General features: G+C 46.1%; 1 protein-coding gene across 1 annotated transcript in view; it reads right to left on the bottom strand.

Moving 5' to 3' along the window:
- The window catches only part of camk1da (calcium/calmodulin-dependent protein kinase 1Da), a 136,653-nt gene that overhangs the window by 69,302 nt on the left and 43,421 nt on the right, over window positions 1–23,930 (bottom strand). Inside the window, exon 5 of the mRNA XM_078234640.1 lies at window positions 9,069–9,144. Coding sequence (XP_078090766.1) covers window positions 9,069–9,144 — 76 coding nt within the window. The remainder of the gene's footprint in view (window positions 1–9,068; window positions 9,145–23,930) is intronic.

Raw genomic sequence — 23,930 nt, 5'->3', positions numbered from 1 at the left:
TCTCGTCCGTGCTATTTTATGCTTCACCCCACCACGGGGGGTTGGGGGCGGGGGGGGGGGGGGGGGGGGGGGGGGGGCGCTGGCGTGGGTGGGTGGTGTAAAATCCTGGCCCTTGTCGATATTTCCAACTTCCTCAGAAATAAAAAATGCCTGAAATGTTTTCTGCCCAGGATATCAGTGCCAGGATGCCAGTAGGCAGTGCAAGGTTGGTGCTGCCAAGGGGTGGGACCTGGAAGGAGGTTTGGGGGGGGGATGCAGGGAGCTGTGGGGGGGTTCCTGAGGTGGAGGAGGGGTCTGTAGGGACCCCATATCAGAGTCTTTGTCTAGTGGGGGAGTTATCAGGTCACATTCATGCCTGCATGGTATGTGTGTGTGTTGGACGGGGGGGCGGGGGGGGGGTGGGGGAGTGGTGACTGGGATGTTGACCTATTCTCTTGGTGGTTGGGTTTTGGGGGGGAGCTGTGGAGGGGAGAGTGCCTGTCTGTGCTGAGGGGTTTGGGGTGCTTCCCTCGTCAGCGGCGAGGGGGGGCACCTTTCCCATTGTGGGGGAAGGGGGGCTGACTGGCATATTTTCCACAATCTATAAATTCATATCCACCAGGTGAGTGAATCCCAGCTGACAGGCGCTGCCACCGCCAGTGAGTGTCGTCAGGAGAATCGCGGCCGCAGTTTTATTTTTAAAATTAAGGTCAATTAAAACATGTTGGTGGGTTCCTTTAGAAACATTCTGATTGAGTAGGGCAGAGGTTAATCATAGAAATCATAGAAACCCTACAGTGCAGGAGGAGGCCATTCGGCCCATCGAGTCTGCACCGACCACAATCCCACCCAGGCCCTACCCCCATATCCCTACATATTTTTACCCGCTAATCCCTCTAATCTACAAACCTCAGGACACTAAGGGGCAATTTTACAATGGCCAATCAACCTAACCTGCACATCTTTGGACTGTGGGAGGAAACCGGGACACCTGGAGGAAACCCGCGCAGACACGAGGAGAATGTGCAAACTCCACACAGGCAGTGACCTGAGCCGGGAATCGAACCCAGGTCCCTGGAGCTGTGAAGCAGCAGTGCTAACCACTGTGCTACCGTGCCGCCCACACTTCCACATAATGCTCACACTTCCACATAATTTGAGTTACTGTTTTTAGCTATCACACAAAACATTAAATATAGTGTGATGAAATCAATATTTTTTGGGGGGATTTTTTGTTTTGAGACTTTTGTGAGTTAGCGCCTGTAGGAGTGACTCTTGCTTGTCTGGAGATTGTAACTTTTAGGATGGACAGGACACACCCAAGGTTCATACATTTGATCCTGTCTCTGTGCTGCTGAGGGGGGCCGGGGCTTTGAAATCCTGGGAGTTGTTGTTAGCTCCATACTGCTCATAGTTGGGACTCGGGGTATCCCAGGAGCAGTATTCCCTCAGTGTAGCTGGGGTGATTGGGGCTTGAGGAAGCTCAGAGCAATGGTGGAGGAAGAGTGGCTGAGAAGCTGGGACTTTGCCTCTGTTTGGATCATTGACTAGAACAGAACCATAGAATCCCTACAGTGCAGAAAGAGGCCATTCAGCCCATTGAGTCTCCACCGACAACAATCCCACCCAAGCCCTATCCTCGTAACCCCATGCATTTATCTCCCTGACACTAAAGGACAATTTACCATGGTCAATCCACCTAACCCGCAGATCATTGGACAGTGGGACGAAACCGGAGCACCCGGAGTAAACCAACGCAAACACAGGGAGAAGGTGCAAACTTTACACAAACAGTGACCCGAGGTTGGAATTGAACCCAGGTCCCTGGCGCTGTGAGGCAGCAATGCTAACCACTGGGCCACCGTGGATGCTAGAGAATGCTGCTTGGCCAAAATTGGGGACACAGTGAAAGCAGCATATCAGCTCAGCTGGATAAGAAGACAAAGAAGACTGGACCTGGGAGCAAATGTGAGAGACATCTGGAACTGTGTGACTTCTGGGTTAAAATTGTAACCATGGAACCTGAGTAGCGTAGAGCTGCTATCACCTGGGGATGAGGATAGCTCTTTCCAGGAACAGTGCTAAAATCCTTTGAGAGGAAAAAAGGGCTTTAAAGAATTTTTGTGACTCTAGTGATAACTGACATCTAAAGTTTTAAAAGTTAAAGTTTTATTTATTTGTCACAAGTAGGCTTACATTAACACTGCAATGAAGTTACTGTGAAAATCCCCTCGTCGCCACACTCCGGCGCCTGTTCGGGTACACTGAGGGAGAATTCAGCACGGCCAATGCACCCTAACCAGCACGTCTTTTGGACTGTGGGAGGAAACCCACACAGACACGAGGAGAACATGCAAACTCCGCACAGGCAGTGACCCAAGCCAGGAATCGAACCCTGGATGGGTTGATGAAAAATGCATGGTGATAGCTGTGTTTATATCTGCCATTTACTGTGGTATGTTCGACCATGGTGTGCTTGTTAATTCATGTTTATCTCAAGTTAATTCTGGATATTGGGGTACTAAATAATATTGACTGTTTGCTTTGTACAGTAAAAGTTCCTCTATTTGCTTAAATCCAAGAAATGTTGTGACTTTATTCTCCTGATCATTAACTAGAATTTATTTTGCCTTCTTTAACAATAAAATGATTGGTCCCTAAAACTAGAGGTGTCACAAGATTTGGGGGTTTCATCCAGATGCTAACAAAAATTAGAAGTCTGCTCTGGGATTATTCAATGGCTGCAGTGGCAATTGGACATGAGTGCAGATCAATAGCAAAATGTTTTCACAGTGAATTAAGCATTGCTTCCGAAAGATGCTTCTTGAGACATCCATTATGGACCATGTTTCTTTTGGGGGGAAAACCTGTGCGAGAGAATTCTTAAACAGCGGATGACGGAACTAATGAGCAAAACTAAAGCAAGGCAAACACTTGGGAGTCTAGTGATCATGAGGCTGTTAATCTCAAGGTTAAAGTGAGGACAGGACAGGTAATGAAATCTATTAACAATCTGAATTTCAAGGGAGTAGATTTGAGAGGGTGAAACATTGTACAAAGGAACATGATCCAAACAGAAGGATTTGGAGGGAAAATGGGACGACTTTAAGGAGATATTTTTCTACATTGCCGTGGCAAGTTGTTCCAAAAATAAATCACCGTGTAAACAGGAGACCAAAGGTGACATCGCGAGAAAGAGAGGAGATATAAATTGAAGGAAAGAGGAGGTCTGTGGGAGCTACAATATCAAACAGTAATACAAACAAACTGAAAATCAGTTGAGTGACAAAGAGGGAATACAATATTAATATAAAGATAAAAATATAAACAGCAAAAATAAAGTGCCCTTTAATGTTCTAGTCATTCCCCAAAAGCATTGCGGATGGGAATTCGAGACCAAGGGACATATTTTACCGGCACGCCCGCCCCGATTCCGGGGGAGGGCGAGGCTCGGAGAACGGTATTCTCCGTTGGCCTCGGGTGGGATCGTACGAACCTTGGGCGGACGTGCCGGTAAAATTTCCTCCCCAAGTGTTCAGTGAAGCAGGGTTACAAAGTGGAGGATAGGAACTTAAGATTTAGGCCGGAATTTTACCGTCCCGCCTGCCACGGGAATTGGGGTGGGCAAGGGGTGGACCATGGGAAGGTCCATTAACCTCGGGCGGGATTTTACGGTTTTGGGACAAGCGAGGGTGTAAAATCCCGCCCGTGTTATTTTAAAAATGTGTGGCATGCTTATGAATTTTCACAGATATATATTTAAAGGTGTATTTTTTTCATGAGTTCTCACAGTAAGACTAATAAGCTCACAGGCCATTCAGCCCATTGAAAAAGATCAGGGCTGACCTGGCTGTGGTCTCAACCCCACTTTGTTTTCTGCCTTCCATAACCCTAAACTCCCTTGTCTGTCAAAAATCTGTCCAACTCTGCCTTGCATTCAGCAGCTACAAAACGTGATAACCGATGTTACAGTGCGTTAGGGTGCAATCTGCTCACAAGACAGAAGGTTCCCTCAGTATAAAAGCAAAACACTGCAGGTGCTGGAATCTGAAACAAAAACAGAAAATGCTGGGAAATCTCAGCAGGTCTGGCAGCATCTGTGGAGAGAGAATAGAGCCAACATTGCGGGTGGAATTTTCCAGTCCCGCCCACCACGGGAATTGTAGCAGGCGGGGGAAGACCATGCAAAGGTCCATTGACTTCAGGCAGGAAATTCCCATTGAACACAATCAATGAGAAATTATTGAACTGATGGGAATTTTAAACTGTGAGCTTATTAATCTTACTGTGAGAACTCAAAAAAAATACACCTTTAAATTTATATCTGTCAAAATTCATAAGCATTCCACACATTTTTAAAATAACATGGGTGGGATTTTATGGCCTCGCTTGTCCCAAAACCGTAAAATCCCGCCTGAGGTCAACCGACCTTCCCCTGGTCCACCCCTAACCCGCTCCAATTCCCGTGGTGGGCAGGACGGTAAAATTCTGGTCAATTTCTTTTTCCATTGCCTCAATCTTTGTCAATGTTACAATTAAGAGTAAAGAGATTCGATGGTTTTTACTTCCTGATTTGCTGTCTGTGAGAATATTTCAATGTAATTGGCCGATTTCCCTATTTAAATGAGGTCCACTGCTGCCGAATGCTCGGACGGTTCCCCGACTTGGCGTCTGATCTGTGACTGGGAATGGGAAACCCAGGCCACAGAGACTGCTCCATCTGTGTAGCCTGTCTGCTTTGAGGTCAGTAGTAGGCACGGTTTTCATTGTTGCCTGCAAAATCTGAGCCAACACACTGGGCACCTAACGAATAAATGAGTGCTCAGTGCTGACAACCTGCCTAACACCACTTTATAATGTCATTTCATTGCAGGAAGTGCACTCAAGTCGTTAAAATACAGATTTCACTTTTACTCCACATTTTTATTACGCCCTGAGGCTACGTTCTTAAATTTGATTGCATCAGAATAAATGGTGGTTCGGAACCATCTGCAGCCTCTGTTAATTCCACAGGGCCAGAGGATTAATGACGCTTTCTCTATTCAACCTGCACATAACAAATTGAAACTATGAATATTTTAATCCGTTGATTAAAGACAGTCAGAAATTAGGAGTTGATCCAGTCACAGTGGTAAATATAACCGGTAAATTAGCGCTTCCACTAAACAGACTCTTGGGGACACCACTTACGGCAATTTTAGTTCGGTGTTTGTTTTAGTCGAGGTTCCGGATCCCAAAAACACTCAGGCAGCAGATTGCTGAAGTCTTTATACATTGCAGCATCAGATGAGCAGTAGCAGTTAACTAGCACAGTAAAAACCAGTGCCTCATAATTCTCTGGGAGGTCAGCACCACACCCGGCTGTGCTGAAATTTGTATCTCATTCGCAGCTACCACTGAGGGTGCATGTGTTGCGAAGTTGTAAGGTTAAAAATGTGGTGTTTGACAAATGTAAACAGTGAATAGAAATGCTGAAACCAAAAGAAGAAATCATATTGCATTGTCTCTTTAAAAGGACGTTTCTTTATGCGTGGATTTTAAATTGCAGAGAGCAGGCTGCAGGAACAGGTTTTTGCGACATTTGTATCAAAGCCGAGTAGCCGGTGTTCCAACCTAACCAAAACAGGCTTTTGAATTGGACCAATGAGTTTAAAGCAAGCACGCAGAGACACAGAACCAATGGAATTCAAATGTGGGGGTTGTTGACAGCCTCAAGCCACTCAGATTGTAGGAATACTGTGAGATAATTCCAGGCGAATAAACCCAGACAAGGGGGGTAAGTGGCAGAGTGGGCTTGCCACCTCTTAAATCAGAAGGAGGGAAAGGCGAGGCTCTCATGTAAATGCTGCAGTTTTCTTGTATGTCTTTATAGAACCACCATCAGAATAGAGAGAGAGAGCGACCAACCCAGACAGTGTTCCAGACGTGAGCATCATTGAAGGGCATATTTCCAAAGATGCCTGTTTTATTTCACTTGAGAGTGACTAAATTCTGCAATCGTTTATTTCACTATTCCTGAATGAGTCTTGTAGTATTTGAACAGCATTCTATGGGATTTTATTCAGTTTGTTAATTGTTTTAATAAGGTTGTCACCAGTTAAAAAATAAAGTTCTGTTAATTGTTCATGATAGAGAGTGTCAGATCCCGCTTTAATTTACCAAAACCAGTAACTTCCTACTACCTCACACACACCCGCACAAGATTACAAGGCGAGGTATATCCCTTTGGGTGGTTCCAAAATCTCGCAGAGAGAAAAATCACCTCCGTGACGTAACACATGTCACGTCCCTGTGGCCAGATGATCCAGTGCCTCCACCTTCTCTGGTGAACCTATCAACAGCATTGATCCACAATGTCTGGATCAGCTCCTTTGCTCAAAGGCCTGACAGAAAAATTCCTCAAGGGGAATTCCGTTGTTCTCTGGCCTGGATCACACTAGCTTTGCTCACCTCCATCCACTTGAATTCAGGAAGCGCTAAACCAAGTCAGTGTAAAGATCCAGTTGAATTTCAGGTCTTTGACAAGGCAGCAGAAAGTCTGGTAAGTGGTAGGATTTGGGGTGGGGATGGGGAATAGACAGTCGAGCTGGCTAGTGGGGAGTGTGATGGGAGGTCGGCAGTCAGAAGTTGGGGAGGGGGGCTTGTTGAAGGGCAGAGGTTGGGAATCGGGCCTGTGTGGGTGGGGGGGGGGTGGGGAGTCCCATGGGGCGTGGCAGGAGTTTCTCTGGTAAGAGTCCCGAAGGGGTGGGCATTTACTTGGGCTGGGGGTGGGGCAGGGGGTGAGCATGTGGTAGTTGGGGGTAGTGTGTCCCATGGGTTGGGGATCTCATGGGGTTGGGGCGGTGGGGAAATTCCTGCCAGAGATGGGGAAGAGTCCTGTGGGGGTGGCGCACATTGTGTGGAGTGCGGAGTCTTGTGCGGGAGTGAGGGGAGTTCTCTGGGGGTGGGGCAGGAAGTGTGCTGTGGGGTATTAATGTGTGCCTGTACAATAGTTTTGTGGGTTTAATTGTTTTAACTTGTTCAGAGTAACTATCATAGAAAGACAATCAGAACCATCTGAAGTTTGCAATTTAGATGGCATTTTTGAGTTGTTCCAGTGCAGGGCCACTGCCTATCAATGTGTCCCCTGGATAATTACTGTGCAATCTTTACCCAGGAACATCTGGGGGGATTCCCCAGTGCAGATACGGCACTCTGTAGCTCGGAAGTTATGGCCCAACTTGCTGAAGCCTACTTTTCATGAATGAAAAATCTCAACTTCTCCAGCCAATCTTGAACGCCAAGAGTCCCCGGACTGGTTCCTTTGTCAGTCGCTCTCCTATTCTGAACCTTAATATCCCCACAATGATCGGATAGCAAAACTGGCAAAACATTTCAGCTTCTGCCCAGTGTCCTGGCCAATATTTGTCCTTCAACCAACGTTACTAAAATAAATAATCTCTTGTCATCATCGGATGGGTGTTTGTGGGAGATTGCTGTGTGAAAACTGATTGTCCTGTTTCCCATATTACAACAGTAGCTATATTGTCAAAGCGCTGTACTTCATCAACTGCAAAGTGCTGTAGGATATCCTGAGCTCATGAAAGGCACAACTGAAATGGTAAAGAGTTCTTGTATTATTTAGCAATCCAGCCAAAACTGACTTGAGTTCCAAACTAGCCTTGTTGTCTTGATGTCGGTTTGTCTGAGATTCTGTGATACAAATGGGAAGCAATAATGGTTTTCTGTCAGCGATGATACGATGGACTAGAATTGTTCTGGAGAATTATGAGAATACTAAATAACTACTCATTGAATGGTTACAGCACAGGAGGCTATTCAGCTCATTGTGTTTGTGCTGGCTGTCTGCATGAGCAACTCACCTGGTCCCATTCCTTTATCTTTTCCCTCTAAGCCTGCAAACTTATTCTATTCAGGTCATTATCTAATTCCATTTCAAAAGCCTCAATTGAATCTGCCTCCTCCAAAGATGTGTAGGTTAGGGGGATTAGCAGGGTAAACACTTAGAGTTACGGGGTAAACATCGTTGCAGACTCGATGGCCCCTTTCTGCACTGCAGTGATTCTATGATTCTATACTTTCAGATAAGGCATTCCAAATCTTAACCATCTGCTACAGAAAAATACTTTTCCTCGTGTTGTCTTTAGTTTTTTTTGTCATTCACTCTAAATCTGTGTCGATTAGTTCTCAAGCTCCCACCAATGGGAACAGTTTCCTCTGTCTACTCACTCTGTGCTGACTCTCATCATTTTGAATACCTCTATCAAACCACCTCTCAACTCCCTCTTCTCGAAGGACAAGGGCCCAATCTACCCACACAGCTGAAGACCCTCATCCCTGGAACAATCCTCGTCAAACATTTTTGCCAGAATTCTTCACCTCCTTCCTGAAGTGCGTTGCCACAGAGTTGGACACAGTACTTCAGTTGAGATTGAATCAGTGTTCTATAAAGGTAAGGTAATCGCGGGGAGAGGTGACCACCAGTTAATATAATGAACTATAATGGTTTCTTTACAAGCGGATAAATATACAGAGTACTTTCACAATATTAACACTTCCGGATCCAGGATCTATTCTGGTTGCAAAACCCTGCACTCTGCACCGAGATCCTGCGCTCATTCCCCATTGGGCAATTGAATAACATGACCTTCCCAAAGTATGCCCCTCATAGGAGCCAGTTGCTGCAAAGGGTTTACCCCGACTTCCTTTCTTTTGTACTCTATGCCTCTCTTCACAAAGACCAGGATCCCAAATGCATTTTAACGCTTTCTCAGCCTGGCCAGCTGCCTCCAACGATTTACCTCCTGATGCTTTTGTTCCCACATCCTATTTACAATGGCATCTTTTATCCCTCTCCTTATACTCCCTTCCAAAATGTATCACTTCACAGTTCTGATGTTCCAACTCGCTAAGTTGTGGAATCTTTATCAGCAACTCTTGAGAAACTTCATACACCCATACATTAATATCATCTGTCACAGCCTATTTACAGCAGGGAAAACATCAAAAGTCATTCCGGGTATGTGTGACTGATGCCAGCTCCACAGAATTCACATCAATAACACTTCTTCAGGAGAAGGAATACTCACAGAATATAAGAAATGACTCCAATCGACCAACAGTCGACAGCTTTGCTGTAGGGTTTTTGGGCCAGAACTTCCGGAGCTGGGAACAAAAAAACAATGAGAATTAATTGCGTGGGTGGGTGCCGGGGTGGTGGTTGGGAGGGCGGGAGGGGGAGGGGGGGGGGGGGGGGGGAGGGAGCTGGTGCATGGGGTTGTGGGACAGTGGTTGCTGGGGTGGTGGGGGGGGGGGAGGTCGGTGAGGGATGGGAGCTGGTGCATGGGGTTGGGGGAGGGTGGGGGATGGGGTGGGCTGGGGGTGGTGGGGGATAGGAGCTGGTGCATGGGGTTGGGGAGGGTGGGTGACAGAAAAATAGCACTACCAAAGTCAATATCTCCTGATCAACACTCATCAATACCACAAAGGCCTTGAAATGAGGGCAAAGAATTTCAGAGGTGCCGTCAAATAGACTGCATATAGACTTTGCCAAAAGCCTTCTGCCCAGCCGCCTCTGCACCCAGAGACTCCAGCCTCGTTCCAGGGATGGCAGGCCCCAGTCCCAGGGAACCCCACCACCCTGAATGGAAATTCCAACTTCCAGGACCGTTTTCCTGGGTTGGGTTTGCGGAAAATCCAAGTCACAGGGCACAAAGCCAAAGACATTCTGATGAATCTCTATAAAACATTGATTCAACCTCAACTGGAGTACTGTGTCCAAATCTGGGCACCAGACTTTAGGAAGGATGCTGTACGAATAAACAAGTGTTAAGCAGATACAAGAGTTTACTTACAGTCTTTCAAGGAGCAAATCCCACACCGATTGTCCAAGACAGAAGGACCCAATCACATAACAATAAGGTATTGACATTAGAGGCAGCGCAGTGGAATAATTGATGTACACACGTGTTTACATAGACATAGAAGATAGGAGCAGGAGGAGGCCATTTGGCCCTTCGAGCCTGCTCCGCCATTCATTACGATCATGGCTGATCGTCCAACTCAATAGCCTAATCCTGCTTTTTCCCCATTCGCCCCAAGTGCTATATCCAGCCGCCTCTTGAATACATTTAATGTTTTGGCATCAACTACTTCCTGTGGTAATGAATTCCACAGGCTCACCACTCTTTGGGTGAAGAAATATCTCCACACCTCCGTCCTAAATGGTCTATCCCGAATCTTCAGTCTGTGACCCCTGATTCTGGACTCCCCACCATCGGGAACATCCTCCCTGCATCTACCCTATCTAGTCCTGTTAGAATTTTATAAGTCTCTATGAGATCCCCCCTCATTTGTCTGAACTCCAGCGAAAACAATCCTAACCTGGTCAATCTCTCCTCATGCATCAGTCCCCCTATCCCCAGTTTGGCAGTGTCGAACCTACCCTCACCTGGTCATTTCACTGTCCCAGCAGGCAATGCACTGATGCTAACTAAGTTATCTGACTTCCTACTGGAAATGGATCAGCAGTAAAATTGAACGCTCTGCTTGACAAATAAACTGCTGCAAAAATCCCAGAATTGCCTTTTTAATCTATTATAATTATATCCACTTGTTTTGTTGTAAGTACAAAATGGAGAAATGCATTCTGATGGCTGTTGTTGTCTTGAACTTACTTCCTTTCTATTATAGAATCCCTACAGTGCAGAAGGAGGCCATTTGGCCCTTCAAGCCTGCACCGACAACAATCCCACCAGGCCCTATCCCCGCAACCCCACGCATTTACCTTGCTAATCCCCCGACACTAAGGGCATGGCCAATCAACCTAATCTTCACATCTTTGGACTGTGGGAAGAAACTGGAGCACCCGGAGGAAACCCACGCAGACACAGGGAGAATGTGCAAACTCCGCACAGACAGCGACCCAAGGCCGGAATTGAACCCGGGTCCCTGGCGCTGTGAGGCAGCAGTGCTAACCACTGTGCCACCGTGCCACCCTGTCAGAGATAAGGGTTTCCAATACATCACAGTGTCAATCCTTCCATTAATTACAATTTTTTTGTTGCCCTTTGACAGTCACTAATTAGTCTTTCAGTTATCCTCCTCGCCAATTACACATGACAGAGTCTCTCTCCGCCTCTGTCATTCACACAGACTTTGGTCTTTGCCATGTCATCGATTCACTCATCAGTCCCTAGTTTAAAGTGACTGTCGCGCTGAATTTCTGACTGTGTCGTATTGACAAACAGGTGCCCTGTGCTCCCAAAGTTCTCTCTGTTTTATTGTGTACAGTTAAATGCTGCAGCATCGTAATGAGAACATCAATAACATTTTACAAGCTCATTCCCTCCAGTTATCAGATTCGGAGTTGCAATGAAGTCACTGTAGGTGGTATAAGAGTACAGGATGACTCTGCAAGATAAATGCGAATTCCTTGTGATGAAGCAGCTTTCACTGTATTTGGGTGAAAGCTATGTTTGTAAAACATTTCTAGAATATTGAAACCGAAAGAGAAAATGCTGGAAAATCTCAGCGGGTCTGGCAGCATCTGTAAGGAGAGAAAAGAGCTGACGTTTCGAGTCCAGATGACCCTTTGTCAAAGCTGAAAAGCATAGATATTTATACTGCAGGGTGTGGGAGTGAAAGATGAGTCATAGCCACAAAAACAAGGGGAAAGGCTGCTAATGGCAGCCCATGGAGAGAATAGAAGGTGTGAATGGCCGAGCGTCAGAGAAGCTGAAATCACTTTCGATGCCTTTTCGCTTTGACAAAGGGTCATCTGGACTCGAAACGTCAGCTCTTTTCTCTCCTTACAGATGCTGCCAGACCTGCTGAGATTTTCCAGCATTTTCTCTTTTGGTTTCAGATTCCAGCATCCGCAGTAATCTGCTTTTATTCTACAGTATGGAACCTGGCAGAGATACAACCAATCATGAAACTATCGAAGTTGCCATTTTAACAGGACAAATCAGAATTATTTTAAAAGTTTACGCACGGGATGTGGATATTGTTGGCTGGGACGACAGCGTTTATTGTCTATCCCAAATTGCTCTTGAACTGATTGGCCCGCTAGCTCATTTTAGATGACAGTCCAGAGTCAACCACATTGGTGTCTGGAGTCACATGTAGGCCAGACCAAGTAAGGATGGCAGATTTCCTTCCATAAAGGGCATAAAGTGAACCAGTTGAGTTTTTACAAAAATTGCTGCTTGTTTGATGGTCACCATTACTGAGACTAGCTTCACGGTGCAGATTTTATTGATTGAATTTAAATGGTACAGGCTGCCGTGATGGGATTTGAACCCATGGTGCTTGCAGGGTTAGCCTTGGCCTCTGGGTTGTCAGCCTCCACATGCAAAGCATAATCCTCTGCCATTTTCGCCAACTCCAGCGTGATGCCACCACCAAACGCATCTTCCCTTCACTCCTTCTGTCAGCATCCCGCAGAGACCGTTCCCTCCGGGATAACCTAGTCCACTCCTCCACTATACTCAACACCTCTCCCGTCACGCATGGCACCTTCCAAATATCTCCCACTTTCTATACCTTTTAGCTTTGACAAAGGGTCATTTGGACTCGAAACGTCAGCTCTTTTTTCTCCTTGCAGATGCTGCCAGACCTGCTGAGATTTTCCAGCATTTTCTCTTTTGGCCTCTGGATTACCTCTGTACATTACCACAACACCACCATGTCTCCCAGTGCTCCTGGTATATTCATGCCTTGGTCTTCAGGCAGGTCTGATGGCCCAAAGGTTTGGAAACCATTCTCCAAAACACGGTCAAAGTGAAGATTCTTGAGGTTCAACATTACCAGGGCAGCGTAGGATCAGCAGTACCCAGCTGGCAGTAGAGTTTCCAAACCTGAACATCTCCAGGTTGCTATGATGCCAGTTCAGAGTTTTACCTTTCATTGGGATGGATGGAATAACTCCAAAAAGCAAGGCATTCGCTCCTTTAAAAAGAACATACCATCTGAGCTGTTCATAACAGGAGCAAAGATCAAACGTAACGGGTCTGTATGGGAGGGGATGTACCTGGGCAACTATAAGAACAATTAGAAGATACTGGCCATAATTCTCCGACCCCGCTTAAGGCTGGGATTTTCCAGTCCCGCTGCAGTGAACGGAGATTTGGCTGAGAGGTCCGAGACCGGAGAATTACAGCCACCAGAGACCGAGTAGACTGGGGCTACACTCATTGGAATTCAGAAGGATGAGGGGGGGATCTTATAGAAACATATAAGATTATGAAGGGAATAGATAAGATAAAAGCAGGGAGGTTGTTTCCACTGGCGGGTGAAAATAGAACTAGGGGGCATGGCCTCAAAATAAGGGGAAGCAGATTTAGGACTGAGTTGAGGAGGAACTTCTTCACACAAAGGGTTGTGAATCTGTGGAATTCCCTGCCCAGTGAAGCAGTTACCTTGTTGAATGTTTTTAAGGCAAGGATAGATAAATTTTTGAACAGTAAAGGAATTAAGGGTTATGGTGAGCGGGCGGGCAAGTGGAGCTGAGTCCACAAAAAGATCAACCATGATATTATTGAATGGCGGAGCAGGCTCGAGGGGCCAGATGGCCTACTCCTGCTCCTAGTTCTTATGTTCTTATTATCATCTCACTTTTTTTAAAATGAGGAGGTGAAAGATCACATTATATCACAAATATCCCTAACCTTCTTTTACCAGCCTATTGGTATTTCCAATTGACACAATGCTGCAGAGATTCTCAGAACAGTGTCCGATGTCCAACCATCTTCACCAGCTTCATCAATGGCCATCGCTCGCAAGGTCAGAATTGGGGATATCCATGGATGATTGTCCAATGTTCATTTCCATTTGCAACTCCACAGATACTGAAGCAGTCCATATAGAATAACACTTGGACAACATTCAGACTTAGGCTGATAATTGACAAATAATATTTATGCCACACAAGCGCTGGCAATGACCATCTCCAACAAAAGAGAATCTAAACATCTCTCCTTGACATTCAAGGGCATTACCATCACTGAATCCCCCACCATCAGCATCCTGGGGGGGGTTATCATTGACCAGAAGTGGACCAGGTACACAAATACTTGGCTACAAGACCAGGTCAGAGGCTGTGAAGTCTGTAACAATTATCTCATCTCCTGACTCCCCAAAGCCTGTCTCCAACGACAAGTCCTGACACCATCCAGAATTAAGCAGCTCGCTTTATCGGCACCTCATCATCACCTTCAATATCTATGTCCTCCAAGACAGTGCCAGCAATGAATACCATCTACAAGTTACACTGCAGAAACTTGTTAAGCCTCCTTCGACAGTACCTTTCAAACTTGTGAACTTTACCATCTAGAAGGCCAGGTGTATTAGATACATGTGAACACCACTACCTGTAACTTCCCTTCCAAGTCACACAACATCCTGACGTCAAGCTATGCTCAACAATTTCCGACCGTTTCTGCTGGCAGGATCTTCTGGTCTCACCAATGGCGCACCCCGCCGCGGGTTCCCCGGTGGTGGAGGGTGGGAACAATGGGAAAACCCATTGACAGCGGCGGGACTGGAAGATCCCACTGCTGCAAGACACTGCTGCACGGCATGGAAAATCCGACCATATATTACTGTTCCTTAACCCAAAGAGAAAACGTTGGAAAATCTCAGCAGGTTGGGCAGCATCTGTAAGGAGAGAAAAGAGTTGACGTTTCGAGTCCAGATGACCCTTTGTCAAAGCTAAAAGGTATAGGAAGTGGGAGATATTTATACTGCAGTGGGTTTCTATGGCTATGACTCATCTTTCATTCCCTCCCTCTGCAGTATAAATATCTCCCACTTTCTATCCCTTATAGCTTTGACAAAGGGTCATCTGGACTCGAAACGTCAGCCCTTTTCTCTCCTTACAGATGCTGCTGTAAGGAGAGAAAAGCTGCCAGACCTGCTGAGCTTTTCCAGCATTTTCTCTTTTGGTTTCAGATTCCAGCATCCGCAGTATTTTGCTTTTATTACTGTTCCTTAACCCTCATTGGGTCAAAGTCATGGAACTGCCTCTCTAACATCACTGTGGGCTTACCACCTTCTTAAGAGTGATGAGGAATGGGCAATAAATGCTGCCTTTGCCTCCAAGGTGGAATTTTCCAATTTGTTTCTGTAGGTGATTCTATGGTTCTATGTTGTTGCTATATCAGGGACAGGAGAGTGTTGTCATCTGTGGAGGGGAACAGGCTGTCCTCTGTTGAGGGGAACATTCCAACTTTAATTCTGGGGAGATGAGGATGTGTGGAGATTCTGACATTTTATTCAATCGTCCTTTCCTTTAGGTGATTAAATAGGTGGAATTGTGTCTGTGATAGGGAGGGGCGTAGTGGCACAGGGTCTTCCTGAGACACAGGTTATCTTACATGTCCTTAAAGTTTATTGTTTTAGGACTTTGTATAGGAAGAGGTTAGGGGCTCACTACTTAGAAGGAATCACATTAGGGCGAAGCTCAATAACTCCTGATACACTTCACTGCTGAGTTACTTCACTGCTGAGTTACACAATCCCATGATACTGTCTGTGCCTTGTCCAACTATCCTGATTTTAAAAACTTTCAAACTATTATCCCAATTTGATCTATGGTCAGCTGGATTGAGTCTATTGAGTTGCTTGGTCTGTCATCACTCACATCTCAGCCACAGGGAGGATTATGATAAACTCAGGAAAACCACTTCCTGCGTTTCTACTCTTTACACCATTTGGAGTATTCGCCACAGTAACGAGCCTTAACATTGTAAAAATTAGATTGGACTTACTGCAGTTGCTTTCCATTAACCCACTGATTATTTGCAGATCTGAAACCTGGTTTTCATCGCCTTGCAACTACCATGAAGAAAATTCCTTCAAATAAAATTCTGAATAATGCTTCTCTGTTGAAAGGGCGACAGAATATAAACTGGTCTTAGTTTACATCTTTGTGCTCGAATAATCTTCATGGACATTTGCCCACAGTCGTTACACGCAAAATGCGAAAAGGCCAGTGGCGAGCGAGGTTCTCTGTCCGACACAATTACTTCTTTGTGGTGACTTGATGGTTTAGTCCAACTCTGCACTCAAGGTGTTAAAGTGTCTTTACAACAGGAATCTTTGGAAGTCAACAAGGGTCCTGGTTTATAAGGCCATTGAGTTGACTACCCTTCCGGACTGCCTATCGCCATGTTAAGACTCCTAAGAACTTCCATCAGAGATGCTTGTGTCGAATCCAGGGGAGGACCTCTGAACCAACGTTACTGTTCTCCAAGAAGCTATGTTTACCAGCAGTGAAGAGCATCGCCTGTAAAACCAACTTTGATGGATGGGCCATTACACCTGGATGATCGGAAACCGCCTCCCTCAGCAGGTTCTCATCTCCCAGTTCTCTATTGGCCAACGCTCTAAGGGCGGCCAAAGAGAAAGGTATAAGGATACAGTCAAGGCCGTGCTAAAGCGCGGAGGCATTAACACCACTGACTGGGAGAAGGGTGTGGACCACTCGGGATGGCTCCACCTGCTCCATCAAGGTGCAAGCCTCTGCTAGGCTCAGCAACTCAACAGGAAGGCAGAACGATGGCGGCAGAGGAAGGAGAGGGAAGCTAACTCGAGGGCTGAGAATTCCACAGCCCCCTACCCCCCCACCCCACTCCCCGTAACATTCCCCCACTGTGGAAGAACTTGTGGATCCAGAATCGGGCTCCTCAGGTATCTGAAGACTCACCAAACCTGACGGACATTACCCTCAATTTTGATGGATCGCCGCCACATCCTGACAAGATATTACACAGCAACTTTGGTGAAATTTCTCCTCAGAGTCCTAAATGCCTGACTCTTTATCCTGTGATTACCACCACAAGTTGTAGACTCTCTCACCAGGGAAAACATCCTCTCACCATCTCATCAGACGGCATGGTGGCACAGTGGTTAGCACTGCTGCCTCACAGCGCCAGGGACCTGGGTTCAATTCCGGCCTCAGGTCACTGTCTATGAGGAGTTTGCACTTTCTCCCCGTGTCTGCGTGGGTTTCCTCCGTGTTCTCCAATTTCCTCCCACACTCCAAAGATGTGCTGGTTAGGTCGGATTGGCCGTGCTAAATTGCCCCTTAGTGTCAGGGGGGCTAGGAGGGTAAATATGTGGGGTCACGGGGATAGGGCCTTGGTGGAATTGTTGTCGGTGCTGGTTCAATGGGCCAAATGGCCTCCTTCTGCACTGTAAATGCTCTGAATTTCTATGAAGCAGTGGAACAGTGGTATTGATACTGGGAGCCCAATGCTGATCCTGTCAGTAACAAGGTGTGTGGGTAGAGCATTAAAACAAAGCAGCAGGCTGAAGTGAAAATGGAGACAAATTCTCATTTTGTTTAAATTGCTTGTTAATAAAGACTGAAGAAAATATTAAACAAAATGAGCACTCTGACTTCCAAAATGTCACGGTAGAACATTTATAAATGACCATTTCTCGAGCACTTTGCGATTTTCTCCGCAATTATTTTATCCTCAGAAGTGACGGAATGAATTTAGACTGTGAGCTTTGCACTGCCGCACAAATTTCAGAAGTCTCACAACATCAGGTGAAAGTCCAACAGGTTTATTTGGAATCACGACCTTTTGGAGCGCTGCTCCTTTCGGTTTACAAGGCCATTGAAAGTTTCCATCGGTGATGCAGCGCTCCGAAGCTCGTGATTCCAAATAAACCTGTCGGACTTTAGCCTGGTGTTGTGAGACATCTTACTGTGCCCACCCCAGTCCAACGCCGGCATCCCCACATCATGGACACAAATGTAAGGCATTGCTTTAGGTGTTCTGAAGCGATAATTGGAAAATAAAGATTGCCTAGTACTTTTTTCAGGAATCATAGAATCTACAGTGCAAAAGGGGGTCATTCGGCCCATCGAGTCTGCACCGACTCTCTGACAGATAATCCCACCCAGGCCCTATCCACATCACCTCATGTATTTACCCCACTAATCCCCCTATCCTGCACATCTTTGGATGGTGGGAGGAAACTGGAAAACCCGGAGGAAATCAATCACCCTTTAAATTTCACTCATTAAATATTCCCCAACTGAGATTCATTACAATTTGGGATTTTTTTTCAAACGCCTCCCCGTTTTCCCACAGCTGAAAATTTGCATCTTTTCTCCCACATCTACCGCACCTTCCTCGGTCGAGAGAGAAAGCGTGAACACTTGACACACACGCAGGCGGTTCCTGCGCTGAGGGCTTCTTGAACACAATGCAGAGAAGGACAAAGGCATTCCGTCACATCTCTGAAACAGTCTCAAGGTGCTTCATGTAGAATGAATTCCATGTAAATAAAAGCAAAATACCGCAGATGCTGGAAATCTGTGAACTTTCCTCTCCATCTTGTCCCCCTCAGTTTTCCCCAGTATAACCCTCCCCCTCCCCTGCACACCTACCTGTCCCTTGCTTTTCAGTTCTTTGTTCTCCTATTAACACATTCCACTATCTTATCTTCCTGCCACTATTAGCACATTCTTTAGTCCTTAATGGCACCATCCACACTCCATTTGTCTTATGTCCATGACATCTCTGTCAATTTCTCCTTCGCTCCGATCTCTCCCTGACCTTCCAGTCGGTGCCCCTCCCTCCGCCCCTCTCCAACTATACAATTCATCACATTTCTCTCCCCCTTCAGTTCTGTAGAAGGGTATATGGACTTGAAACGTTAACTCTGTCTCGCTTTCTCCGCAGATCTGTTTAGCTTATCCAGCATTCTCTGTTTTTGTTAATCTAACATAAGTGTGGGCAAACACTGTGGACACGGTGCAGAAAACAAAAGGAGGAATGTTGGTGGAGAAAGGAACATCGGTTACGACACTGGGGGTGTTCCAATCTTTAACATCTACTGGAACCAACAGTAAGAACTCGATTTACCTTTGCTGATGAAGAACATCACTGCCACTAGTCAAGCTTTCCCTCCTAATGGAGGCTCAGTCTCACTAAGTACTCAGGGCTTTTGAGTGAGGCTTCAAGACAAACTCCAATTCAAAGATGAATCATCAACTGAGCAATGGAATAATATCGACAGCAATGTGATGTTGATGTCCTGGACTACCTGGTCAGGGAAAAATTGAACCTTAGATTAAAGAAACACCATGTTGGCACAGTGGTTAGCACTGCTGCCTCACCGAGCCAGGGATCTGGGTTCAATTCCCACCTTGGGTCACTGTCTGTGTGGAGTTTGCACATTCTCCCCGTGTCTGCGTGGGTTTCCTCCGGGTGCTTCCTTCCAAAGATGTGCAGCTTAGGTGGATTGGCCATTCTAAATTGTCTCATGGTGTCCAGAGATATGTAGGTTAGGGGGATTACTGGGGTAAACATGTGGAGCTACAGGGATGGGATGATAAGATGCTCTTTCAGAGAGTTTGTGCAGACTTGATGGGTCGAATGGCCTCCTTCTGCCTTGTAAGGATTCTCTGAAAAGCAAATCACTGCGGATGCTGGAATCTGAAATGAAAACAGAAAATGCTGGGAAGTCTTAGCAGGTCTGACAGCATCTGTGACAACCATTTCAACCCAGGGCTGAAATGGTTGTCACGAGAGGCCACCGTGGTGTTTCTTTTATCTAAGGTTCAATTTTTCCCTGACGAGGTAGTCCAGGACATCAACATCACATTGCTGTCGATATTATTCCATTGCTCAATTGATGATTCATCTTTGAATTGGAGTTTGTCTTGAAGCCTCACTCAAAAGCCCTGAGTACTTAGTGAGACTGAGCCTCCATTAGGAGGGAAAGCTTGACTAGTGGCAGTGATGTTCTTCATCAGCAAAGGTAAATCGAGTTCTTACTGTTGGTTCCAGTAGATGTTAAAGATTGGAACACCCCCAGTGTCATAACCAATGTTCCTTTCTCCACCAACATTCCTCCTTTTGTTTTCTGCACCGTGTCCACAGTGTTTGCCCACATTTATGTTAGTTTAACAAAAACAGAGAATGCTGGATAAGCTAAACAGATCTGCGGAGAAAGTGAGACAGAGTTAACGTTTCAAGTCCATATACCCTTCTACAGAACTGAAGGGGGAGAGAAATGTGATGAATTGTATAGTTGGAGAGGGGCGGAGGGAGGGACACCGACTGGAAGGGCGCTGGGGAGTAGGTATAGAGGAGATGTAAGGGGTAAGTTTTTCACTCAGAGGGTGGTGGGTGAGTGGAATCAGCTGCCGGTAGGGGTGGTGGAAGCGGATTCGATTGAGTCTTTTAAGAGACTTTTGGATAGGTTCATGGAGGTTAGTAAGATAGAGGGTTATAGATGAGCCTAGAAGGTAAGGAAACTGTTCGGCGCAACTTGTGGGCCGAAGGGCCTGTTTGTGCTGTAGCTTTTCTATGTTCTATATGTTCTAGAATAGAGCCAATGCTTCGAGTTTTTGTCAAAAATTAAACCTTTTTCAGTTAGAATTTGGGCAGAATTAACAAAGACAGGCAATCTCAGGTTGGAAGGAGAGGTCATCTGACTGATCCCGATTACGAATCATAGAATCCCTTGCGTGCAGAAGTAGAAGGGAAGGCCATTTGACCCATCGTGTCTGCACCAAGAACAATCCCACCCTATCCCCATAACCCCACATATTTATCCCGCGAATCCCTCTAACCTACGCATTCCGGGACACTAAGGGGCAATTTAGCATGGCCAATCGACCCAACCTGCGCATCTTTGGACTGTGAGAGGAAACCGGAGGAAACCCACGCAGACATGGGGAGAGCACAGTAAGAAGTCTCACAACACCAGATTAAAGTCCAACAGGTTTATTTGGTAGCACGAGCTTTCGGAGCGCTGCTCCATCATCAGGTGAATGAAGCGTTGTGAAGAGAACATGCAGGCTCTGCGCAGACAGTGACCCACGCCAGGAATCAAACCCACAGCCCTGGGGCTGTGAGACTGCAGTGCTAACCACTGTGTCGCCGTGCTGCCCAGTTCGGTAGGTTCTCTTTCTTTTGGGTCTATTGAAGCTGCCAGGAACACTTTTAGTCAAGTATTCGAATGGAGCAATTGAGTTCTTTGGGAGAAATTCATTCCCGGCCAGGTTTTCCATTCTTCTTCAGTCAATATAGAGAATAAAAATGTGAGTCTCTATTAAAGTAATGACTTTCTTTCTGGTTTTCTCATTGAAGAATCCAATGTTGCACCATTGAGAGCACTGCTCAAATTCTTCCAGAGCTACTTACATTGCTGAAGGATTGTTGATTTCATAGAAATCATAGAAACTCTACAGTACAGAAGGAGGCCATGAATATTGGCAGACATTGTGATATGAAGCTCAGCATTCATTGCAACTATCCATCGCCAGAATCTTCTGGAAGCGCTTGTTATTATGACAAAGTGAGAGGAGAGCTACAGCACACTAAACATTAACTTGAAGGCTTTCTGATGCAAATTTGAACTCTCTGCCTTATGACTTTATGCACGAACTCCTTGTTGTTAAAATACCCTCTTATCATTAGGAAAACACTGTCCAAAACTGCAGCAGCACAATTTCAACACAGCAGAGACTGAGTCACTTTATGGATGACTAAAAATGAGAATAACGCTTGCAGTTGGAAAACAGTTTTAATTTCACCTCTCGAACAGCTAGTAGACTACAGAAATCCTCTGAAAATCTGTAATTCCTGGAAGAAAATTTGTTCACTACAACTCTCACTAACCTTTACAGATGCACCATAGAAAGCATTCTTTCTGGTTGTATCACAGCTCTGATACAACCAGAAAGAATGCTTTCTATGGCTCCTGCTCTGACCAAGACCACAAAAAACTGCAAAGAGTCATGAACGAAGCCCAGTCCATCACTCAAACCAACCTGACATCCATTGACTCTGCCTACACTTCCCGCTGCCTCAGCAAAGCAGCCAGTATAATTAAGGACCCCACGCGCCCCGGACATTCTCTCTTCCACCTTCTTCTGTCGGGAAAAAGATACAAAAGTCTGAGGTCACGTACCAACCGACTCAAGAACAGCTTCTTCCCTGCTGCTGTTACACTTTTGAATGGATCTACCTTATACTAAGTTGATCTTTCTCTGCACCTTGGCTATGACTGTAACATTACATTCTGCATCCTCTTCTTTCCCTCTCTGGGCCCTATTTTTACCATTTTGATTCTAAGTGCTGGGCGGACTTGAATCTGGGAGTGTTTCAGATCCGACTTTTAGACCCGTTCTCCGATGCCCCCATACACACTCTGCCTGAAAAACTATCAGCGATTCCGAATCGCGCTGCAGCAGCCCGTGGGCGGGGCTTAACGCGCCCGAAACCCTGCAGCACCGATCGACGCCTCCAACTGCGCATGCGCAGAAAAAAAATGATAGGATATTTCTCCCCTGACACATCCCTCCTGGGCCAAATAATGCCTCCCCCTGGCCCCCACAGACATTTCCCCATCCCCACAACATTACTGACCCCCTTATCCCTCCAACCCCCACCACCCACACCGATCACGACCCCCTTTCCCCTTCCCCCCACTGATCACAGGCAGAGAGGCAGCGGACCCCTCTTCCCCCCCCACTGATCACAGGCATTGTGGCAGTGGACCTCCTTTCAACCTCCCAGCCCACCCCCCCCCCCCCCCCCCCCCCCCCCCCTCTCCCCCACCGATCTCAAGCAGAGAGCCGTTGGATGCTCAGCACTTACCTCCTCACTAACCCTCACTGACAGAGCGTCTGAAGCGAGCTTATATGGAGCATGTCTGTTTCACGCCGATTCTGGATGGGTGAATGTGATGGTAAAGGGGGAAGTGCCGGTAAAATTGGGTGTGCAGCCCATTAAGTCAATTTAAATGCATGCAAATGGCCGTCCCTCCTGTTTCGGGCACGGTCCTGATCGCGGCCATTTTCAGACTTGGTAAAGGGGAAACCGGCGCGGAGGCGGGTGCGGATTGCGCTATTCACCTCATGGCTGAATTACCAAGTTTTCATGCCCGAAAACGGGCGCAGCTTGACGGTAAAATTGGGCCCTCTATGAACGGTATGCTTTGTCTGTATAGCATGCAAGAAACAATACTTTTCACTGTATTCCTTGTCACATGTAGTCACTAATACATATGACAATATCAAAGATTAGAAAAGGATAGAAAGACAGAAAATGCTGGAAAATCTCAGAAGGCCTGACAGCATCGGTAGAGAAAGAACAAAGGTAACGTTTCGAGTCTGGATGACTCTTTGTCAGAGCTTGATAGTTGTGTTAATAACTAACAGGACATCATTTCTCTTGTTCCATTTCAGTGGTGCCTGAATGAGAAGTTGGAATGGAAAGAATTGAGGATTCCCCCAAAGTAGACACCACTCTGCTGGAGGCAGGATCTGTACTGGCAGGGTAACTGAATTCAATGCAAAAAGAAAATGATATGCCCAAGTTATAAGCAGTGACCTGTCGTGATTTGGCTTCTGATAAGAATATGGAATCCTTTGATTTTTGAAAGATAAAGCTTGTGTAAGATGCAGATGAAAGGATTAGTGGGAAAGATAATGAAAGTACCCAGTCTTTGAGGACATCTCGCCTGGGGTGTCACTTGCCTGCAAACATGTAAAACATTGTGTCTATTTCTGCGATCATTTCCTCTTATTGCACAGAGTGAGAAAGTTAGAAAAGATCAAATCATCTTGGGCTGCTGTAACAGTCAACAACTAACTACATTATGGGGAGATTCACACCACTAAAGTTCCAGGCAATGACAATCTCTTACATAAGAGGCTCCAACCATCTCCACTTGACATTCAATGTTATTACCATCACTGAAGGCCCCACTATCGACAGCCTGGAGGTTACTACTGACCAGAAACTGAACTGGACTAGCCAAATAAATACTGTAGCTACAAGAGCAGGTCGAAGGCTGGGAATTATGCAGTGGGTAATTTACCTCCTGACTCTCCAAAGCTGGTCCACCATCTACAAGGCACAAGTCAGGAGTGTAATGGAATACACTCCACTTGCCTGGATGGTTGCAGCTCCAAC

Source organism: Mustelus asterias, chromosome 19 (assembly GCF_964213995.1).
Source record: "Mustelus asterias chromosome 19, sMusAst1.hap1.1, whole genome shotgun sequence".
Classification (NCBI taxonomy): Eukaryota; Metazoa; Chordata; class Chondrichthyes; order Carcharhiniformes; family Triakidae; genus Mustelus; species Mustelus asterias.
The sequence above is the reverse complement of the archived record's forward strand: the minus strand, read 5'-3'. Positions and strand labels throughout refer to the sequence as shown.